Here is a 21,482-nt window from a genome sequence, read left to right as displayed (position 1 = left end):
ACACAATGCTGTGGTATAGGCACTTAAGAACACAACAGGCTAAAGCCACAAGTCTTACAGAGCTATGTTTCAAATTTGAATGTGATACTAGCAAAATTAGCTTTAAAAATGTATTAATTTAATAATGTATAGGTTAACGTTTTTTATTCAACATCAAAATGCATTCATCCAATCAAATGGTTTTATTCAAGTTAAAGAATCTTTGGCACTCTAAGCCGCTCTTTAAGTGTGAGAGTATGGCTCCCTCTGCTGAAACTGATGCACATGTGCAACTTCTGTATAAAGAGATGCCAGAAAAGTATCTAAGTTTGGCAGTGCCCTTTAAACTGATTAATTTAGCTTGTGTGCTCTTTGTTGGGACCCTGTTAGGAAGTTGTAAGTTTGAGCTTTGTTTGACCTCATGTACTACTAACAACTAATTGTGCAATAACTGAATGAGTTTTTGTAAATATGGGAATGTGTTTGCTGATAAAGAAAGCAGAACATTTTATAATGCACCTCAATATATTATTACAATATAATACAATATGCAGTACTAAATGTTTTAGGCACTTGTGAAAAATAATGTCATAATTATTTTACATTTATCACTTAATGTCATACAAAGTCCAGTAAACATAAAAAAGCTAAATCAATATTCGGTGTGACCACCTTTGCCTTTAAAACAGCTGTTCCAAGCTTCTTGGAGATCTATTTAGGCTGTTTCAATTGCTTTTGTCTCTTTATGTAATTTCAGACTGACACAATGGGGTTTGTGGGGGACATGACATCTGTTGCAGGGCTCCCTGTTCTTCTATTCCAATCTTTTCTATTTGCAGAAGTAATGTTTGGGAGTCTAACATTATATTTCCTATTGACACACTAAAGATGAAGATATTAATAAACATCTTAAGACAAATGCTATTGCGAAACACTTTATGTGCCTAAGACTTTTGCTCAGTACTGTATATTTATGTAATTTTAATCAGAAATCATAGATACTGTGACACATACATACACATGACAAAAGTATGTTAGATGTGTGTTGTGTCTGCACTGTTTCTGTATTTTCTTGTGATGGATAGTCTTACAATTCTGTAATTAACATTGCATCACATTCAGTCTTTGTGAGGATATAAAATCAATTTTTCTCTCTCTTGGCTGTAGATGATTAATCTGTCAACTCCAGAGCGCCTGAGGGAGATAAGACATCAAACATCAGTTGACCTCTCTCCAGTTCAACTCATATCATACATCGAGGCTATTGCCAGCTGTGAACTGAGTGCTACAGATGAGCTTGATCAACATGAGGAACACATAAATGAAACTATCACGGTAGTTTATACGTGCTGTCGCACTGACTCGCACATACAGTGTAGGGGATAATTTGAGAGAGAAACATGGCTGCAAATTATAATTAACCTCAGTTTAAACAAGTGCTCGAATGATGTGGACCTTTAATGGCCGATGCACATACCAACAGAGTGGCTGATGGTTGATATAATGCAGAGATAGCACTTATAGAGATAGAGAGTCCTATGCCCTCCTTAAATCTTTGAGGTGTAACTGGAAACACTATTTGGAACTAGATTGGTCAGATTTGTCAAGAAAAACATTTATACAGTATTGAAAAAGCCTTTTCTGTAAATGTATACTACTTGTAAATGCTTTAATCTGGATAGATATACAGATTACAGTAAAACACACAGCTAGCTTGCTAGATAGTCAGACAGATGGTCAGATATTCAGACATACGGGCAGATATTCAGACATACAGTCAGATATTCAGACATACAGTCAGATATTCAGACAGACAGACAGACAGACAGACAGACAGACAGACAGATAGATAGACAGACAACAGTTTTCAATAAAGGTATGCACACAGCTGTTGCCACTCAACATCTATCAGCGGCGCCCAGCTACGACTCCGGAGGCTGTTAAAAGTTTTGTCGTGCCATGGTGCGTGTCACGCAAATTTTCCATTAAATTTGACCCTAATCATTATCAAAGATCCTAGAGTATTTACTCTAGTGTTGTTCATTATTGAAGAAGGGGAAAAACCTTGGTACCTTTGTGTGTCCTGTCTGCCACCTGAACCGCATCGACGTGTTTGTCCTAGCCTAAACTACTGAAGTTTTCAGATATTTGATCGTCTGCGTGAAAAATGTAAGTCTGATTAGTTAAAAAAAAAGACATAGCGCACTATTCCAGAACAGTCTAAAGGTATTTGCCAAGTTTGGTGGATGTAGTTTGAAAGCTGTAGTTGGAGTAAACTTACTCCTTATTCAGGCCTCATAAACATTAAAACACATTTTAAAATTAAATTGAACCTATTAATATTAAGGCCTATTCAAAGAAATTTTATCCTAATAATATTAAAGCTGACATGTGTAATATCTGCACCACTAGCTAGCGTCACCAAACGTTTTCAGATTACTTTTCTGAATACTCTTCGCATCTTCCATTGGTTGAAGTAGATAGAATTAGATAGTCTCACATCAAACTTGCATAACTGGAGTCAATTTTGCTGAAAAATTGCACACATCACCTTGAATTAATGACAAATCTAACTAAATAAAGTATGTGTGTTTACAGATGTTACATGTTGATAGCTAAAATAAATGCACAATATTGTTTTTGTTTTTTCCTGGCAGGATTTTGTTTTTAGTATGAATAATCTGGTGGAGAGTGATGAAAAAGTGGAATGGGACAGAATAAAGGAGGATTTAAGGAAGTATTATCTTACCATACTGCTTCATACAGCAGAGAAGCAAACGCTAGCTCTGTCTGCAGCATACACACACTCTGTGCAGATGCAGGTGGATGCTGGTGATGTAGGTGAGATCGTTTGAGGCTTAACATCACATAACCCGCTATGATTCTATATTTTATGACTCTAAAGTGAAAGCTCACCTAAAAATGAAAATTATGTTACTATATATATATATAGATTAGGGCTGTCGAGTTAATGCGTTAATAACGCGCGATTAATTATACCAAAAATAACGCGTTAAAATAATTAACGCATTTTATCGCATGCTTGTAGTACCACCTGTTTACTCCAGAGGGCAGTAAGTGAAATTTCAGCTGTGTGAGCAACACACAGTTTATACAGTGAATAAAACAACACAAATATGCGTTACTAAGGGTTCAAATGCGAACTAAGGGATCTCAATATGTGTTTAAAGATTGAGTATTAAACTATATTTAACTTGACACAGTGACCTAAACATTTCCTTTTTATGACGCAACACACCCGAGACGCTACACAAGCATGTCTGACGCAGGTCGTATGGTAGGGTGGCCACCAGTCCCGAAATGGGAAGCTTTGTCCCGCAAGTCATAAGCAGTGTCCCGCAATTCAATTTTGTCTGTATAATTATTTATCTTTATTAATATTTCGGCATCATTTTATTTAATCGTCCTTTCATTACAAAATCACTATTAAAAAAAGTTAATAAGAAAACACTGAACATGCGCAGCGCAGCCTTTTTTTCTTGCCAGAGCTGGAAAACACTGGGAAAAAAAACTGCAACAGAAAAATGGGTCTATCCAGAGCTCCTGAGAAGAAAAAGTGTCTTTGTTCGTATAATAAAGAATTGGAGAAAATACAGTATATACATGGTTAAAACCAGTTACAGGTGACCCTAAAAAAGGAGAGTGCAGGGTATGCCACCGAAGTTTCACAGACAGCTCTGCTGAAGCATTTCAGTGCCCCAAACATGACAGCTCTGATATCTTTGGCTTTGAGCATTCCTGTCACCAACGCGTTCGTGGAGAGGGTGTTTTCACTGATGACCGCTGCGTGGACAGAGACAAGGAACTGAGCATCCGTGGACCTCATCAAAAGTGAACTCCTGGTGAAAGTGAACACCTACACCTGCCAGGAGTTCTACAGTCATAATGAATGAGAAGGCCCTTCTCGAAGCAGCCAGATCAGACAAAAAAAATGTAATTCAAGATGCACTAAATCCGGTAAGAACGCATTTAATCTTTCTAGTCTTTAATAATGGAATTGATGTGCTTATTTGGAAATGTGCTTTTTAACGATTAGATTATTATTTTCACTTCATTATATTTACATTGAGTAGGTCTGAGCTGTTAAAATTTGTTTGTATCGTAGACCTTATGCCAAACTGAGTGACGTTCACAGCGCCGTCATTAACATTTAACATCACTGCAAAAATACATCTAATATAAAATCAATATTCATTCACCTAGTACAATAATAGTAAGTTATCTCTCCCTCGTGTCCCGCATTGACCCGCAAAATCAGGTCTGCTGACCCGCAACAGAGCAATAGCCAGGTGGTCACCCTATGTATACCCCTGGCTTGTTACTGAAAAAAAAAAAAGATATCTGACGCAGGTGTAGAGTGACAGGTTCTTAAACAAGCCCTCATAATAAATCTCCAACTAATTGACAAATTCACTTGTGAAATGGATTTTATATTGTTTTATCAATGATTAACTCTTCTGCTACAAGAATGTAATGCATTTTAATTATCTGAATATTTTATATATATATATATATATATATATATATATATATATATATATATATATATAAAACTTATATATATTTAAAGATAACTATGTATAATTATTTCATCATTATATATTGAGTTATTGTTATTCAAGGGGCTTTCTCAGCAAATATTTCTATATGCGATTAATCGCGATTAATGAATGTAATTACCATGTAATTAATTTGATAAAAAAATTTAATCGATTGACAGCCCTAATATATATATGTGCCGTTTCTCATATCATTCCAATTCTGTATGCTGTTGTTGTTTTTTCCCATAACAAATATAAATGGATGATTTTAAAGAATTTTAATGCTGCTCTTTTCAATAAAATTAAAATTCATAGTGACCATAGCTGTCAAGACCCCCTCCCAAAAAAAACTCAAAACAAGCCCCTTACAAGTAGTCCAAATTGACTAAGTCTTCTGAAGTCACATGAAAGCTTTAAATGAGGAACAAACATCATTTTAAATCATTATTCACTAAAATCTTCCAATTTACCAAAGCTCTAGCAGTATTCTGGATTGGATTAATGAGTAAATAATGACAGAATTGTCCTTTTTGGGTGAACTATCCCTTCAACTAGTCCTACTGTTCAACTTTTCTTACTATTCTGACTACACTGCTATGTGCTTAATAATTTCTAGAAATGAAACTATTCACATTTGAACCCCACCATGCGCACAAGGATCCAGTTTCTGCCAACATGCAAGGAAACTTAATTTCATTGACTCCTAAGATCGCAAATGATGAAAGGGAAAACAGTTAGTAAAAATCATTTCATGAATCTTTACTGTCTAACTGAAATCAAATCTGCTAAATGATGTAAGTATATTTCTATTTTGTTTTCCCTCTGCTCTTAGGGAGCACCTCCATTGTCTTTCTCATCTATAACAGTATTGGGGGTCTTCTGAAGCCCACTGATGACCCTGGTGTCACTGATTACTCTCGATACGCTGCATCTGGTGAAATTACAGTTAATTCACCAGTATTAGCTGCTGTCATCAGTAACACAAATACATTCACCCTGAGCAATGTGACATTCACACTCAAACACACAGAGGTACAGTGTGACTGTTTGTTCCATCTGTGCTTCAGCTGAAATAGCTGTGACTGAATGTCATTCTCATACACTTTATGGCCAAAAGTATGTGGACAGCCTATTCAAAGTTTAGCTAATCAAGTAATTACAGTGAAGACTATAAATATAATGGCATTTCATGTTCCAAAATTTTGTGTTAAACCTTCCCAGAATTGAAGTTCAGCATCCCTTTTAAAATAAAAAACAATAGTTCACCCAAAAATGAAAATTATTTTATCGTTTATGCACCCTAAAGAAATATCAGATGTGTATGACTTTCTTTCTTCTGCAGAACACAAACAAATATTTTAGGAAGAATATCGAAGCTCTGTAGGTCCATACAATGCAAGTGAATGGTGGCCAAAACTTTGAAGCTGCAAAAAACTGAATTAAGTCAGCATAAAGGTGTTACAAATGCAGACAGAGGCAGACAAGGGGTGAGGATCCAAACGCGGGTTTATTGACAAAGGAAATAAACAGACAAGAACAAATGAAACTACCACGATGGGCAAAATGCAAACAAAACACGAAAACACAGGAATACAGGCATGGGAGCGAACATCAACATTCAACAAACGACAAAGGAACGGGACAACAAGCGGATTTAAATAGACCGGACACGGTGATAACAAAATCACGAACAGGTGCGGACAATAACACTGTGCTGGCAGAGAGAGCCGGGAAAGATGGGAAATGTAGTTTTGACTCAAAGACAGTGAAACACGGGGCGGACAACAAGGAAAACGTGACATGGAATGTGAGCAGTGACGAGTGAAACAGAAAACACGGGACAGACAATAAGGGATCGTGACAAAAGGTAATCCATATGACTCCAGTAGTTTAACCCATGTCTTCTCAACCCATTTCAAGCTTGATTACACTTACTAGTGCTTGATGTATGCACATAGTGCTAGATGGTGCTAGGAAATGTAAAGAGCTTGAAATCATGATCACCAAGGAGACTGCTAATGTGAAGATTTATGGTGAAAAAGGAGTTACATTTTGGTCTGTTCTCACCCAAAACTGATTGGATTAAAATACTAATGTGCTTTTTGGAGCTTTAATATTTTGGTCACCATTCACTTGCATTGTGTGGACCTACAGAGCTGAGAGATTCTTCTAAAAATATTTGATTGTGTTATGCAGAAGAAGGAAAGTCATAAACATCTGCGATGGCATGAGTGTGAGTAAATGATGAGGACATTTAATTTTTGGGAAAACTATTCCTTTTATGCCCACGGTTTTAAAATGAAACATTCAAAAAGCCCACATTGGTGTGGTGTTTGGAAGTCTACATACTTTTTTCCATGTAGTGTACTGTATGTACTGACTGAGATTTACTTTTTCATACAGGATATAGACCCTGTCCGTGATGAAACAAAGTGTGCATTCTGGGAATATTCTCAGAGCATGATGGGACACTGGAGTTTGGACGGGTGTAAACGAACCCATGTGAATGCCACACACACTGCCTGTTCTTGTAATCACCTGACACACTTTGCTATCCTCATGTCCTCAGCTCAGGCCAATGTAAGTCTCCACTGCTCACAATCATTCTTGCCGCCCACTGCCCACAAAAACTTAAGATGCTCTCATTAAAAATATTTACTTCTGAAGAAATTAATTGTAATTTTGAATCATGTGTATAAAATCATGACCACTCACATGAGATGAGGACTCTTATCATATCAGTAACCTTATAACAGCTGCTTTATTCTGCATGGAGCAGAGGTGCCCTCATGGGGGCTGCCATTTTAGAATCGTATGACCAGCTGTATACTACTCGCTTAATCAGTAACCGTTTGTTATATGACACTTTCACTCTTGGAGTAAATTAATCATTGCTAATTGTGAATAGTGAATTTGTACAATGCCATCTGTAACTGAAAACTATTGATTTTGAATGATACTGCATCCACACAACTGTGTCATTGTAAGTCCAAGATGACTCGAGCAAAAAGTTACTGAGTGCACCTTTAAACCCTGCTGTGTCTGAATGTCAGTGCATTGATAATAAAATATCAATAGCCAAGCGGTTACATATCAACTGGTGATTCAAACCAGTTCAGTCAAACACATCACACAGCGGTCCATGGCTAAGAAAGTAACCACAGGTGTAGTTCATCACATTAACTATGGATATGTTCCATTAACATTTGTCAACCAGAAAGTTTCCATATATTTTGAGTGTCTCAATCAGCTCCCTAGTTCAGTAGTCAGAGCACTGACCAGAGAGTCGGTCATAGGGCTGCCAAGTCGCAAAATCGTTCCAGTGCACTGTAATATTCGCTCCCTAAAAATTCCTAGAATACACTATAATACCGTAAGAAACGTTGTCATGTCTTCTGAAGTCTCTTAAGTCATTAGAAGACCAATGCAAGTGTACAATTATGAAGTCAAACACTTATTGTCTATTTAAGAAGAGATGCTGTTTTAATATCTTTCATTCATAATGTGCCTGAAAACAATCTTTTAAATATTAGAGTTTTAAGAAGAATGCACTTATTTTGTATTTGTATTTCTTCTTTAATATAATTTATCTTACACTGTATGTTTTAATATCTACCACGAAAAATCTCAACAGTGTCATTTATATAGTTATGTTGCTGACTAATAACAGTTGCATTTATACGCTTGACCTGAGCCATATATTCCACCACAGCTTGAAATCTAATCACAACTAAAATTACAATATTTTTTATTTCTCATTTCTTGTATTCATCTTTCTCATTCTGGGTTATAGAGATTACACAACTAAACACAGGACTAAAGGAAAATGGTTCTAGAACGTGCCAGATAAGGGTTCTTGAGCTTGTAACTGTAGCAGAATTGTTTGGGTGCTAAAGGGTTCCATTAAGAACTAACCAAGTCAAGAACCATAAACACCAACACAAAGAACCGTTTCAGCTTAAAATCGTTTAAAATTTCAGCTTTAAAGGTTAGGTAGATATGGTTCAAATATATGATCGTTGGTTAAATCAAAAATGACAGAATAACATGACTTGAAAAATAGTAAATATATAGTAGAGTCAGTACTGTAAATTATATTGTCTAATTAAAGGAACATTCTGGGTTCAATACTTGTTGAAAATAATGAAAAAAACTATGATTTCGAGAATAAAGTCAGAATATTTTGAGAATAAAGTCAAAATTACGAGATTAAAGTCATAATATTTTGAGAATAAAGTCAACATTTTCAGAATTAGGCCTATGTCATAGCACTACAAAATCAAAGTGGTAATATTTTGAGAATAAAGTCAAAATTACGGGAATAAAGTGTTAGCATTATGAGACTAAAGTCTTAATATTTTGAGAATAATGTCAAAATTACCAGAAACAGCACGTTTGAGACAGACGATGAGCCAGCAGCTTCATCAATGCAAGAAATGGATGTAGATGAATCACTTAAATGATATTTTAGTTTAGGATTTAGCAACAAATAAATCCTTTTTCATCTTTTGAAACATTAGCACAAAGTTAGTATTCGGTTCCAGACACTGCCGTGGTTATGAATTGAATTTATTCTGGACAAAGAACCAGACAGACGTCCGCGCAGTCCCGCAGGGTCTAAGCAGAATTAAACATTTGCATTTAAGAAGTTTTAAATACCTGTTCCTCTGTTTTGTGCAGTTGATTGCGCACTATAATGTTCTGACGAGGATAACGCAGCTTGGAATGGTTATCTCGCTTATCTGTCTGTCCATGTGTATCTTCACCTTCTGGTTCTTCCGAGACATCCAGAACACCAGAACTACGATCCACAAGAACCTGTGCTGCAGCCTCTTCATGGCCCAGTTCATCTTCCTCATCGGCATAAATAAGTTTTCACACAAGGTATTTGCCTATTATTGAAAGATGAGAAAATTGATAAGCATTTTTATTTCTCTTTCCTTTCTTTTAGACTAGAGGTCAACTTAAAGGGATAGTTCACGTTAAAATGAAAATTATGCTATCATTCACTCGTCCTCACATTATTCCAAACCCACATGACTGTCTTTCCTCCATAGAAAGCAAATGGAGATGTTAAATGTCAGGGATTGACAACCTCAGTCATTGTATAATGTTTTCCCCTCAAAATATGAGAATTTCCTTTTTTGTTTTTTATGAAAGAAAGCATGTCATGCATTTTTGGAAGTGTGATTTAAAGGAATAGTTCACCCAAAAATGAAAAATCTCTCATCACCCTTGTGCCGTCCCAGATATATATGACATTCTTCTGCTGAACACAAACAAAGAGTTTAGAAGAATATTAGCTCTGTAGCTCTTCACAATGCAAGTGAATGGGTACCAACATTTTTAAGCTCCAAAAAGCACATAAAGGCAGCATAAAAGCAATCCATAAAACTCCAGTGGTTAAATCTATATCATCAGAAGCGATATATGATGGGTGTGGGTGAAAAACAGATAAAAAATGTTTTGTGTTTTCAATTGACAGATTTAAGTTTTATGACAGATTGTCATTTTTGGGTAAACTATTCCATTAATGATGACAGAATTTTCATTTTTGGGTGAACTATCCCTTGGAACACTTTCATGACGAACGTCTCTTAAAAAAAAAAAAAAAGAAAACTTGCTGCAAACTCACTGCAAATCCATGCTTATTTTGTTCACATGCAGACAAGCTTTATATTCGCCACAACGTTTGCCAGAGGTTTGCAGCTCTTCACTGGTAGTAGAGAACCTGCAGCAAACATTTGTCAACAATGAAGAGTTTGCTGCAAAGCTCATTTGCATGTGAAAATAATTATTTTTTTGTAAGGGGTCACAGGGGGGACTGTTCACATGCACCGCCAAACCGTCGCCCTTGGACCTTATGATAAATGTAACTCTGATGCCATTTTCAACTAATTTCGGAGCATTCCATTACTTTACACAAGGAGTTATCGTGATACTTTGTCAAACTTTGAATGCAGCAAATATTCATTTTTTTAAATAAATAATTGTTATTTTTAGTTATTATATACTACGAATATTAAAAGTTCCCCTTCTGTCGCTCTGTCCACGTTGTGTCAGAGAAGCGACACTAGGGGTCTCTCTCGAGCACCGATATATACTTCTGTTCTATGAAAAAAGGCCAATGAGAAGTTGGCAGACAGTATTTGCATATCCCGCCCCCGGACATACGGGCATTTAAGTGGGGCGAATACGGGAGTTCATTCAGAAAATTTCTTCAGAGCCGATGGTCGTGTATGCAGTTGCTGCGAGTTACACACCAAGTTTCTGTTTAAATCCTCTGACGCTCTGCATGCTGTTGGACTTTACGGCGCACAACAGCGGCTTTCTCCTTCGTGCACAGCTGTGCATTCTTGCCCCTGGGCGCTTCGACAGCGCAGACAACTCGAAAGAGTTATTCTAAAAGAGTCATTTCGCTCTAAAAAGAGCAAAACACAGCGGCGTTGAACATCCTTCTCAGGACGCGTCTTTTTAAAGAAGATTTTTCCGCCCCTGTGTAGTTTCTGGATGCGGTTGATTTCTCCCCACCTCTGACGGTCATAAAAACTGCCTTGCATACCTGGGTTGCGATCACACACAGGCAGCATTTTTATGAATGGTCTATGTTTTCAGTACAAGAACATAGCCATGACAGCATTGCGGTCGTAGGCTTTTTCTTGTAGTGAGAGAAAGCCACTTCAGCCGCCCCCCGCGCCTCGCCTCCTTCCTACGGGATTGAGGCAGGCGATGAAGACGATCTGGGGATAATGACGGGCTCTGTTTCGCTGGGTGAACCCCCTCGAAACCCCCCGCCTCCCCGGCACGCTTGCTTGTTTCCGCCCGAGCTCAGGATGCGCATTCACTCCAATGGGTTATGTTTTCAGTCTGAGAAAATAACCGCGGCAGCGTTGCGATCTCTGCTTTCTCTCGAAGTGAGAGAAAGCCATTTCAGCAACCCCCCGCGCCTCGCCTCCTTCCTACGGGATTGAGGCAGGCGCCGCGGGCAATGTAAGATGATCTGGGGAGAATAACAGGACGCTTTCGCCGGGTAAATCCCCTCGAAACCTCCCGCCTCCCCGGCACGCTTGCCTGCTTCCCCCGAGCTCGGGATTAGTGCGGTCCACTTAACGGCCTACCGTCCGGTCCCACGAGCTCCCCGGCATTGGATGATGACATCACCGCTGCATCGGAGAGCGTAACAGCGGCGGCCCCCTCCTGCAAGTCCACCAGGCCAAGGCACTTCAAAATCTGCACTTGGGTAGTCCTGTTTTTGACGTGCTGCAGGAACTGCACTCAAACAGGTGATGGCCACCCCCCGTAGTCCAGAAACGCAATGCATGGACAGGATCTGGTCGCAGTACAGGAGGCAGACAAAGCACGCTTTCTCAAAACGCCCCCGTCTCCCAGCTCCGTCCATTCGGCGACACCACTTGATGACTCCGCCCAGCAGTCCATGCCCTGTCTGCTCGCCGAGGGCGTCCTCCTGCGGCTTTCAAGAAAGAAAGAAAGTGGTGCTCCGCCTCAACTAACAAAAGAGAGTGGGCCCAGCTCTCAGCCCCAGCGTTGAGCTCCCCGCAGAAGTTGGACGCCCCTCATCTCACGGACCCCCTCGAGGACCCGGAAGGCTTCCAGGCGCTCCTGAGATGACCGACCCAGAGACCGAGACGGTAGCTCCGGAGCTGGTAAGACCGCTCCGTTGCCCGGTGGAGGGCCGGGAGGAGAATCTTTTGTTAAATTCATTACATTCTCAATAATAGAGCTATTTCCTTTTGTCTCTGGGTCACCTGGCCTGCAAATGCCGTTCTTACGGCACTTTGCTTCCAGGTCTGAACAGTCCCGGCATGCTGGACATGGCCACAGTCCGCCTTCAGCCTCACGACTGTTCCCTGGCCAGCCGGTTCAGACGAGTCCAGAGGACGCCAACATCAGACCTCCTCCTCAGTCACGAACCCGCCCCTGCCGGGTGTGCGGAGCAAGGTAAGTGCTTCGAGTCTGTTCTCAGCACCAGAGCCTCGGGACGCTTCACTGCCTCCCGACGCCGTATTACCTGTTCCGCCCCGCTGCGAAGCCCCGCCAGGTACGTCCAAAATACTCGTCCCCTTGGTGACCCTAGCACGGAGTTTAGAGGCGTGGCTTTCACTGCCCAACCATCACGCTGGCTGAACCGGACCATTCGCCTCCGCCCCCTTTGCGGGCGTCCATTTTTCCGCAGTATACGGTGAACATGCCAAGTCCCTGCGTGAAGAAATCGCCTCTCTGCTAATCAAAGACGCGATAGAGCCTGTCCTTCCAACCGAAACAAATAAGGGTTTCTACAGCCCTTCGTTGTACCCAAGAAAGGCTGCGGCTTACGACCGATCTTGGACCTGCGAGTTTTCAACCGGGCTCTGTCCAAACTCCTGTTCAAAATGCTCACCCAGAAACAAAGTTCTGTCTGGCATCTAGATTGGTTTGCAGCGGTATACCTGAAGGACACGTACTTTCACGTCTCGATCCTGCCATGACACCGACCTGTTCTACGGTTCGCGTTCGACAGTCGGGCGTATCAGTACGAAAGTCCTCCCTTTCGGCCTGTCTCTGTCCCCTCATCCTGGCCCCCTCGTGAGAGTTACTATGCGCGCACAGAGACCGGGTGCTTCCTCAGCCGTTTGGGGCTTCAGGTCAACTGAGAAAAGAGTGAGCTCGCCCCGGTTCAGAGCATCTCTTTTCTCAGCATGAAGTTAGACTCAGTCTCAATGTCAGCACGTCTCTCCAACGAGCATGTACTGTCGGTGCTGAAATGCCTCGCTTCCCTCAAGCCAGGCACTGTGGTCCCTTTTACATTTCACAAAGGCTCCTGGGGCATATGGCATCCTCCGCGGCGGCCGCGCAACTGGGGTAGATGCATATGAGACCACCTCAGCACTGGCCTCAGACTTGAGTCCCGAGACAAGCATGGCGCCGCGGCACGCACTGTGTGAGAATCACCACCGCCTGCCGCCAAAGCTTCAAACCCTGGATAGACCTCTGCTTTCTACGGGCAGGAGTACCCTTGCAGCAGGTGTCCCGACACGTCTTGGTCACAACGGACGCCTCCAAACTGGGTTAGGGCGCCGTGTGCAACGGGCACGCAGCCGCAGGCCGTTGGAACCAGGCCCCGCTGCATTGGCACATCAACTGCCTAGAGCTTCTGGCTGTTTTCTTTGCCCTGAGGAAGTTTCTCCCGTTAATTCGAGACAAACATGTCCTAGTCAGGTCAGACAGCACCACAGTGGTAGCCTACATAAATCGCCAACGTGGAGTACGCTCCCACCACATGTCACAGCTCGCCCATCGTCTCCTCCTTTGGAGCCAGCAGCGACTCAAGTCACTGCGCACCACTCACATCCCCGGCAACCTCAATGTGATAGCGGATGCGCTGTCACGACAACCCTTGCCCAGCGGGGAGTGGAGGCTCCACCCCCAGTCGGTCCAGCTGATCTGGGACCGGTTTGGCAAGGCCCAGGTAGACCTGTTTGCCTCCCAAGGAACCTCCCACTGCCCGCTCTGGTATGCCCGGACAGAGGCTCCCCTCGGGGCAGACACTTTGGCACACAGCTGGCCCGCGGGGCCGCATAAGTACGCATTTCCCCCAGTGAGCCTTCTTGCACAGGTGCTCAGGGAGGATAAGGAGCAAGTCACCTTGGTGGCCCCCTATTGGCCCACTCGGACTTGGTTCTCGGACCTCATGCTTCTCGGGACAGCCCCTCCCTGGCGAATCCCCCTGAGGAAGGACCTCCTTTCTCAGGGACGGGGCACGCTCTGGCACCCGCACCCAGACCTCTGGAACCTCCACGTCTGGCCCTTGGACGGGATGCGGAAGATCTAGCCGGTCTACCATCAACCGTCATAGATACTATGAACCAAGCCAGAGCCCCCACTACCAGGCATCTTTACGCCCTAAAGTGGCGCTTGTTCGCAAATTGGTGTTCTTCCCGGGCTGAAGACCCACAGAGGTGCGTGGTTAGGTCAGTGCTCGTGTTTCTACAGGAGAGGTTGGAGATGAGGCTGTCCCCCTCCACCCTCAAGGTGTATGTCGCCACCATCGCGGCTTACCACAACACGATAGACGGCAAGTCTCTCCCTCCTGGCCTAACCTGTTTCCCTCCTGGGATCTCTCGATCGTCCTCACGGGCCTCCAGAGACCCCACTTTGAGCCGCTAGATTCAGCTGGACTCAGGGCCCTTTTTCTCAAAACGGTCCTGCTGATCGCGCTCGCCTCCATCAAGAGGGTCAGGGACCTGCAAGCATTCTCTGTCAGCGACACTTGCCTGGAGTTCGGTCCGGCAGACACATACGTGATCCTAAGACCGCGACTGGGCTACGTGCCCAAGGTTCCTACCACGCCCTTCAGAGACCAGGTAGTGAACTTGCAAGCGCTGCCCCGGGAGGAGGCAGACCCAGCCCTTTCGTTGCTGTGTCCGGTACGTGCTTTACGCACACAGAGCTCTAGACGCATGCAGAGCTCTAGACGTTCTGAGCAGCTCTTTGTCTGCTTCGGGGGACAGCAGAAAGAGAACGCTGTCTCCAAACAGAGGCTCGCCCACTGGGTTGTCGACGCCATTTCACTGGCTTATCACACCCAGGCTGTGCCCCCCGCGGGTCTGAGCTCACTCAACCAGGAGTGTTGCGTCCTCATGGGCACTGGACAGGGGCACCTCCCTAGCAGACATCTGCAGAGCAGCAGGGTGGGCAACACCTAACACTTTCGCGAGATTCAACAATCTCCGAATTGAGTCAGTATCGTCCCATGTTCTCTCAGGTCCGAGCCCGTAGAACTCGGTAACACGCTGACGATCTGGCCGGGTGAATCGCTTGCGCCTAAAGCCCTTTCTCTCAGCCGAGGTAAAATAGTGTGCCTTTGTTCATCTTCGGATCCCTGGTTGATTCCTCCCTAGCCCTTTTGGGTCTGCAGTTCAGCGGAGGAACTCGACGACCCAAGCCACTATGGGTACTCAATCTACCCTGTACTGGAATAGGTGCTCCACAGGTTAAGGCCTCCTGTTCGGATTCCCCCTGTGTGTAATTCCGCGCTACTGTCCCCTCACGAGCGGACTCCTGTGTCTCCCTTAGGCAGTTCCAGCTGCCTCGGTCTCCATGCTGTAAGCTTCCCCCCTCTAAGAGGCTGGATCTACCACCACGTCAACTTTCCCACATAGGACCTAAGCGGCCATGTGATGTATTCGCCACTCTTTGCCTCCCCTGCAGGGTAGGTGTGGTCTCCGCAGGGTCTTCTCCCCCTGAAAGAATAGGAAACGGGGTAAGACCCCCTTCCCTTAATGCATGTAAGGGCCCCGGCCGTAGTTGCTCTATGCGAGAAACATAGAGAGAAAAGAGGCCCAGCCAGGCTTGGCCCGTTCCCAGGTTGGCAAGCATCACCTTGTTCCCCTCTCCAGGGTAACCAGAAGGATTCTGATGGCTTTAATGGGCATTGGGGAAGGGTACGTGCAGCCTAATACAGCTGGTTGCCTTTGCACGTAAGAAATACCTGCCCGCTCCTGTATCAGCAGTTCACGTACACGGCTCAGCGCATGACACGTTTAAAAGTGGACCCCTAGTGTCGCTTCTCTGACACAACGTGGAGAGAGCAACAGAAGGGGAACGTCTAGGTTACGTATGTAACCTCCGTTCCACGATGGAGGGAACGAGACGTTGTGTCTTCCCCGCCACGTCGCTGAGCCGAGCCACTGTTTTGGCTGGACCATTTCCGGCTCCTCAGAAAAATCCTGAATGTACTCCCGTATTCGCCCCGCTTAAATGCCCGTATGTCCAGGGGCGGGATATGCAAATACCGTCTGCCAACTTCTCATTGCCCTTTTTTCATAGAACAGAGGTATATATCGGCGCTCAAGAGAGACCCCTAGTGTCGCTTCTCTGACACAACGTCTCGTTCCCTCCATCGGGGAACGGAGGTTACAAACGTAATCTAGACGTTTTGCAGTTGAACATCTAATAATATCCGAAGATTGCCGAGCCTGTGATGGAATCATCCAAACTGAGGAAGACGTTCTGTAGGAGACGCTTTAATGGTGCAGGGTCTCTATGGTGACGCCACACTTATGAGACTGCCCTGATCCTTTTAAGCGACTGAGTACTCCACTCTCCCCAACTTTTAACACAGTATATATTTGTTTGAATGAGTTTAAGACATATTTGTTTACTGTGTGTGTTTCAGTGGTTCTGTTCACTTATTGCCATCCTGCTTCATTATTTCTTCTTGGCTGCATTTGGATGGATGTGCATTGAGGGAATTCATTTATATCTGATCGTTGTTGGCGTCATCTATAACAAAGGTTTTCTCCACCGGAACTTCTATATATTTGGTTATGGGAGCCCTGCTGTGGTCGTTGCCATTTCTGCAACTCTTGGCTATAAATATTATGGCACCAATAATGTGTAAGTTTTTAGTATTGTAAAAAATGTCCATAGATATTTATGAAGTCCATGATGCCTCAAATCATGTGATATGCTGAGGTGTGCGATTACGTCTTTACAACCAGAACATCTTAGCAATGCCTTAGCAAACACAAGTGTACCTTAGCACCCACATAGTATCATGCTAAAAACCTCTCAGAACACCTTAAAAAATGCATAGCAGTCCCCTGGCAACAACCCACTACACTATAATAATTTTTTTTCAGGCAACCTGTAAAATATGCTCCATGTGGTACCATCTCAATTAACTAGTTTTGTACAAACCAGAAGATTTATAAGGGTTTAATCAAATAGACATAGATAATTAAGGTACAAGTTGCACAGTACCGTTTTTAGCATTGTAGCATTGTGGTGTCAAGTTTTGCTGAAATGTTCTTTTGATCATGTAAAAATATAGATTTACAATCAATTAAATTTTTCTTGTTAAGGTGTTGGCTGAGCACTGAAAATAACTTCATCTGGAGTTTCATTGGACCAGCCTGTCTGATCATTCTGGCAAGTATTTGCTCTTGTATTACTGTAACAATTAGTGAAATATACTTACCCACCATTATTCAGTATTCACATGGACTTACACCTATGCAACTCTAATGCACCTTTTTATGTTGTGTACTTGGTTGTGGGTAGTAACAGATTACATATTATCTGACTACAAAATTAAGTTCATTTGACGTGAAATAAAATCTGCATAATCAGATTGCAGTTGCTTTTTATGGATTACATGATTTAATTTTTTATTATATTACCAATCTGCAATAACTATTGCACAATTTACTTGTTATGCTGCAAACTTTTAAAAGAGCTTAAAATACATGTGATAGGCCTAACAATATAGCACTACATACATTGAAGACAGTGCAGTCCTGTTCCTCATTTGACCACATTCAGAAATAAATTGTCTTTCAAAGATAAAGGAAATAATTACTGAGCCAAGCAATCTTTGACTTACAATTATTATATCCATTCAAAAAGACTCCATCAAATCTTAAGTATCTTAATGGACTTTTGCATTTGCAGTAGTTTTGATTGCTTTTATCGTGTATTGAAAGCATGAGTGTCAGTGTTTCAAACAAACCTGTATCCACCTGTGCATAATTAGACACTCTTCTGTAAAAATGCATGTCGCAAACAAACATTTTAGAAGTGTTGCACTTCACTTGGAATGCACTTCACCCCATGTTTCAGGATAGCACAAAAAGTGCCTGTCCTTAATAATTACGAAGAGGTACAAATCGTACACGTACATTCTACAGCATATCTTCAGAAATTAACACATTGTTCATTTGAAAGCCAGATCAAAAAAGATATTTTTAAAAAAATTCAATCCATATGCCTAAATAAGAACAATTCTCTTAAAAATAAAAATACACACGTTATAATTGTCTTTTTGGGTAACATAGCGCTAGTTTTTCCTTTTGTTTTATCTTTTTGTTAATGCTCTTTGATATTTTGTTTACTTATGTTTAATGAAAGGAGTGTAAAATGGTACTTAATCATTTTAAAACTAATAGCCGTATTTCCACCATTGAGCATAATTATCTGATCTGAGCCATTGGCACAATTACGGTTTATTTTTCCAGAGTAATGCTACGAAAGCACGATTAGAATGTACATAACAAATACATCAGTTGGCCACACCGTGAGAAGTAAACGTTAAAGTGAGTGTACTATGGAGGATGATCACATAGTACAGCTAACACATAGTACTGCTTTTTCTCCTGGTTTTTAGCATGTTAAAGCACAGGAAAGAAATGGCCCTTGTTGCAAAAAGGAAAGCAAAAGGAAAAAGGAAAGTGTTTTACAATTATGTGCTGAGGGGTTGTGTATGCCATGACTATAGCTAAAATTGATCTATGTGTTTTAATGAGCTAGCTAGCAAATTCTACCTCCCTGATGGTGAAAAGTGCATGTAGGAAAATAATGGACTATACTAGTTAAAGTGTCGTCATAAAATCATGAAGATACACTAAACATGCACAAACATTTATTAACCTCACCCAAATAGCGAACTTGGCCAGATACCTAGAAACAAGCTAGAGTTAACTTGGTGTTGGCAAATTGACAATCGTGAGTCGACCAAGTACTAAAGCCATTCCACTGGACTGTTGAGCACAGTTAGCGAATTGTGCTGAGAAAATGGTTTGTATTTATACCGTCCCAAACTGTGCTCAAGTGTAAATGCTACTGGAACCGTTCCTCAGCGTGCTCAGGACCATTCGGCCTGAAGGTGGGAAAAGTGCTTAATGATTGGATTTATCAAAACATGCAATGAGAAATCCGGAAGTAATCAGATTAGTTTCCTTAAAGAATAGAAAGGATTACAGTGTGTTACTTGTTGCAATTTTAGATGTGCTGTTTCTAATTAGGATTATATTTCAGAGGTAATCTACCCAACACTGTGTATTCTATGATGCACTTTAAATACAGCATTCTGTAACATTACTGTAACATTCAATCCCCACAAATGAATTAGTATCCAAAATGAAAAAAAAAAATAACTCTGTTGTCTTTGCAGCATACAGTTCCTACAATCTTGTGAATAAATGATGTCTATTGCATTGACGCAACTGTCTAACTTCCAACCAGGTTAATCTGCTTGCATTTGCGGTGATCATCTTTAAGGTTTATCATCACACGTCAGTTAAGAAACCTGAAATCAGTCACTATGAAAATATCAGGTAAAGAAACTTTCTTCATAGTCATATGAAAAAAATCCTGAAACATAAAGCAAATCTTTTCTAATGCTGTGACTTTTGGTATGTTCATTATTTAGTTTGCACATGTTAATTAAGCTCTGACTGTGTCTTATATATTCTGATCAGGTCAGACTCAGCAATACAGAGCTGATGAACACTAGTGTCTTTTTATGTTTTAGCTGTAACACTTCACAGTTGATTTAAAGATGGTATAGCATGACTTGTTGATGTAAAACGTTATTCAGTAATGGCAAAAAACGAATAGGACTTTTACATCTGGAACCCGACTTTCGAGGTCTTTTCCGAGGTCTGTTATTTTTTAAAACCAAAATACACAGAACTATAAAGTTTGATGTTCCATATCATTGTTCCTCAGGTCTTGTACAAGAGGAGCTATTGCTCTCCTGTTTGTGCTAGGAGTTACCTGGACATTTGGTGTTGTGCACATCCTATATGAGACCACCCTCACAGCGTATCTCTTTACCTTTGCCAACACATTCCAAGGGATGTTCATTTTCATATTTCTTTGTGTTCTATCCAGAAGGGTAAGGTTCAGACTCTTTTGTGTATAAGTAAAATCAATCAGTATCATGGCTTACCACTTGGTGCCTGAATGACATATTTTTCAACTTTTATTATCAGATTCAAGAGGAGTACTACAGATTATTCAAGAATGTTCCATGTTGTTTTGAGTGTCTGCGATGAACTTGAAAGTGTTATTATCTACAACAAGCACCTGCAAATGCTTTTAAATCTACACTGTAAAAGTTGTCACCTAAAAAATGTGCTTCGTGTGGTAACACCTAAATGAAGTAGTTTAATTAAAGTCAAAAATTTTATTTAATCTGTCAAAATCAACCTGACACATTGGGTTACACCAACAAAAGTAATTTTTATGGGTTAGATATATTATAATTGCAATTTAAAGGTGTTTTGTTGTTGTTGTTGTTTTCCAATTAAAGTATGTAAGAAAAATGTACTATGGACAGAGGTGTAGTTTTAGACATAGACCACTAAAGGAACATGGTTTAAAAGAACTTCAACTGGTTAAGAGAGAAATGTATACTAAATTGTAACCGCATGCTCACAATGTCTAAAAGTTTCTAAAAACCTCTACAAGTTTAATAACTAACTACATTCATTAGTTAAAGGTTTTACATTCAGTAAGTGAAATTTTTTCAACCTGGAGAGAAAATGTATATGTACTTTATTCTGGAATAATAAAAACAATTCTGCCTTTTATATGTTCACATCTACACTATACATATCATGGAAGTTTCAGTTTATAACTTGCTGACTGGTGATTTTGCTGTGCCCAAAGAACTCAAACTGCAGCTGTAGTTTTTGGTTAAATCTGTTCTGACCCCATCTTGTGATATCACAGTAATATCCAATATGTTCTCACTCCCAAGGTGCCAAATACTGACATTTGAGCAAGAGTGCCACAAATATACTAAAAGTACCCCACAGCATCTGTTTTCAATATTTTTCTGATATTTTAGATCCCTTAACTCAACCCCATTCCTAAACCTAACCACTTTTCTAGAATGTAAATGGCAGATAGATTTACAGTCACAATAATACACTTTTTTTTTTTTTTGGCCAAAAGTTTGGAATAATGTTACAGGACATTACTGATGTAAAAAACAGCACCATCACTATTTGAAAAAAGTCATTTTTGATTAAATCTAGACAGGCCCCATTTCCGGTAGCCATCGCTCCAACATCTTATTCTTAAGTAATCATGCTAAATTGCTAATTTGGTAATAGAAAATCACTTGCCATTATATCAAACACAGTTGAATACAAA

The 21,482-nt window shown here is 41.3% G+C and overlaps 1 protein-coding gene across 1 annotated transcript in view; it reads left to right on the top strand.

The window, feature by feature from the left end:
• The window catches only part of LOC127633082 (adhesion G protein-coupled receptor L4-like), a 62,426-nt gene extending 41,414 nt beyond the window's left edge, over positions 1 to 21,012 (top strand). Inside the window, exons 6-16 of the mRNA XM_052111969.1 lie at positions 1,147 to 1,314; positions 2,637 to 2,820; positions 5,158 to 5,274; positions 5,374 to 5,573; positions 6,945 to 7,121; positions 9,222 to 9,425; positions 16,717 to 16,937; positions 17,405 to 17,471; positions 19,563 to 19,654; positions 20,049 to 20,217; positions 20,315 to 21,012. Coding sequence (XP_051967929.1) covers positions 1,147 to 1,314; positions 2,637 to 2,820; positions 5,158 to 5,274; positions 5,374 to 5,573; positions 6,945 to 7,121; positions 9,222 to 9,425; positions 16,717 to 16,937; positions 17,405 to 17,471; positions 19,563 to 19,654; positions 20,049 to 20,217; positions 20,315 to 20,377 — 1,662 coding nt within the window. The 3' untranslated portion in view covers positions 20,378 to 21,012. The remainder of the gene's footprint in view (positions 1 to 1,146; positions 1,315 to 2,636; positions 2,821 to 5,157; positions 5,275 to 5,373; positions 5,574 to 6,944; positions 7,122 to 9,221; positions 9,426 to 16,716; positions 16,938 to 17,404; positions 17,472 to 19,562; positions 19,655 to 20,048; positions 20,218 to 20,314) is intronic.
• The last annotated feature ends 470 nt before the right edge of the window (positions 21,013 to 21,482 follow it).

This window comes from Xyrauchen texanus, chromosome 39, assembly GCF_025860055.1.
Source record: "Xyrauchen texanus isolate HMW12.3.18 chromosome 39, RBS_HiC_50CHRs, whole genome shotgun sequence".
Classification (NCBI taxonomy): Eukaryota; Metazoa; Chordata; class Actinopteri; order Cypriniformes; family Catostomidae; genus Xyrauchen; species Xyrauchen texanus.
This window is presented reverse-complemented; position numbering and strand designations above follow the sequence as displayed.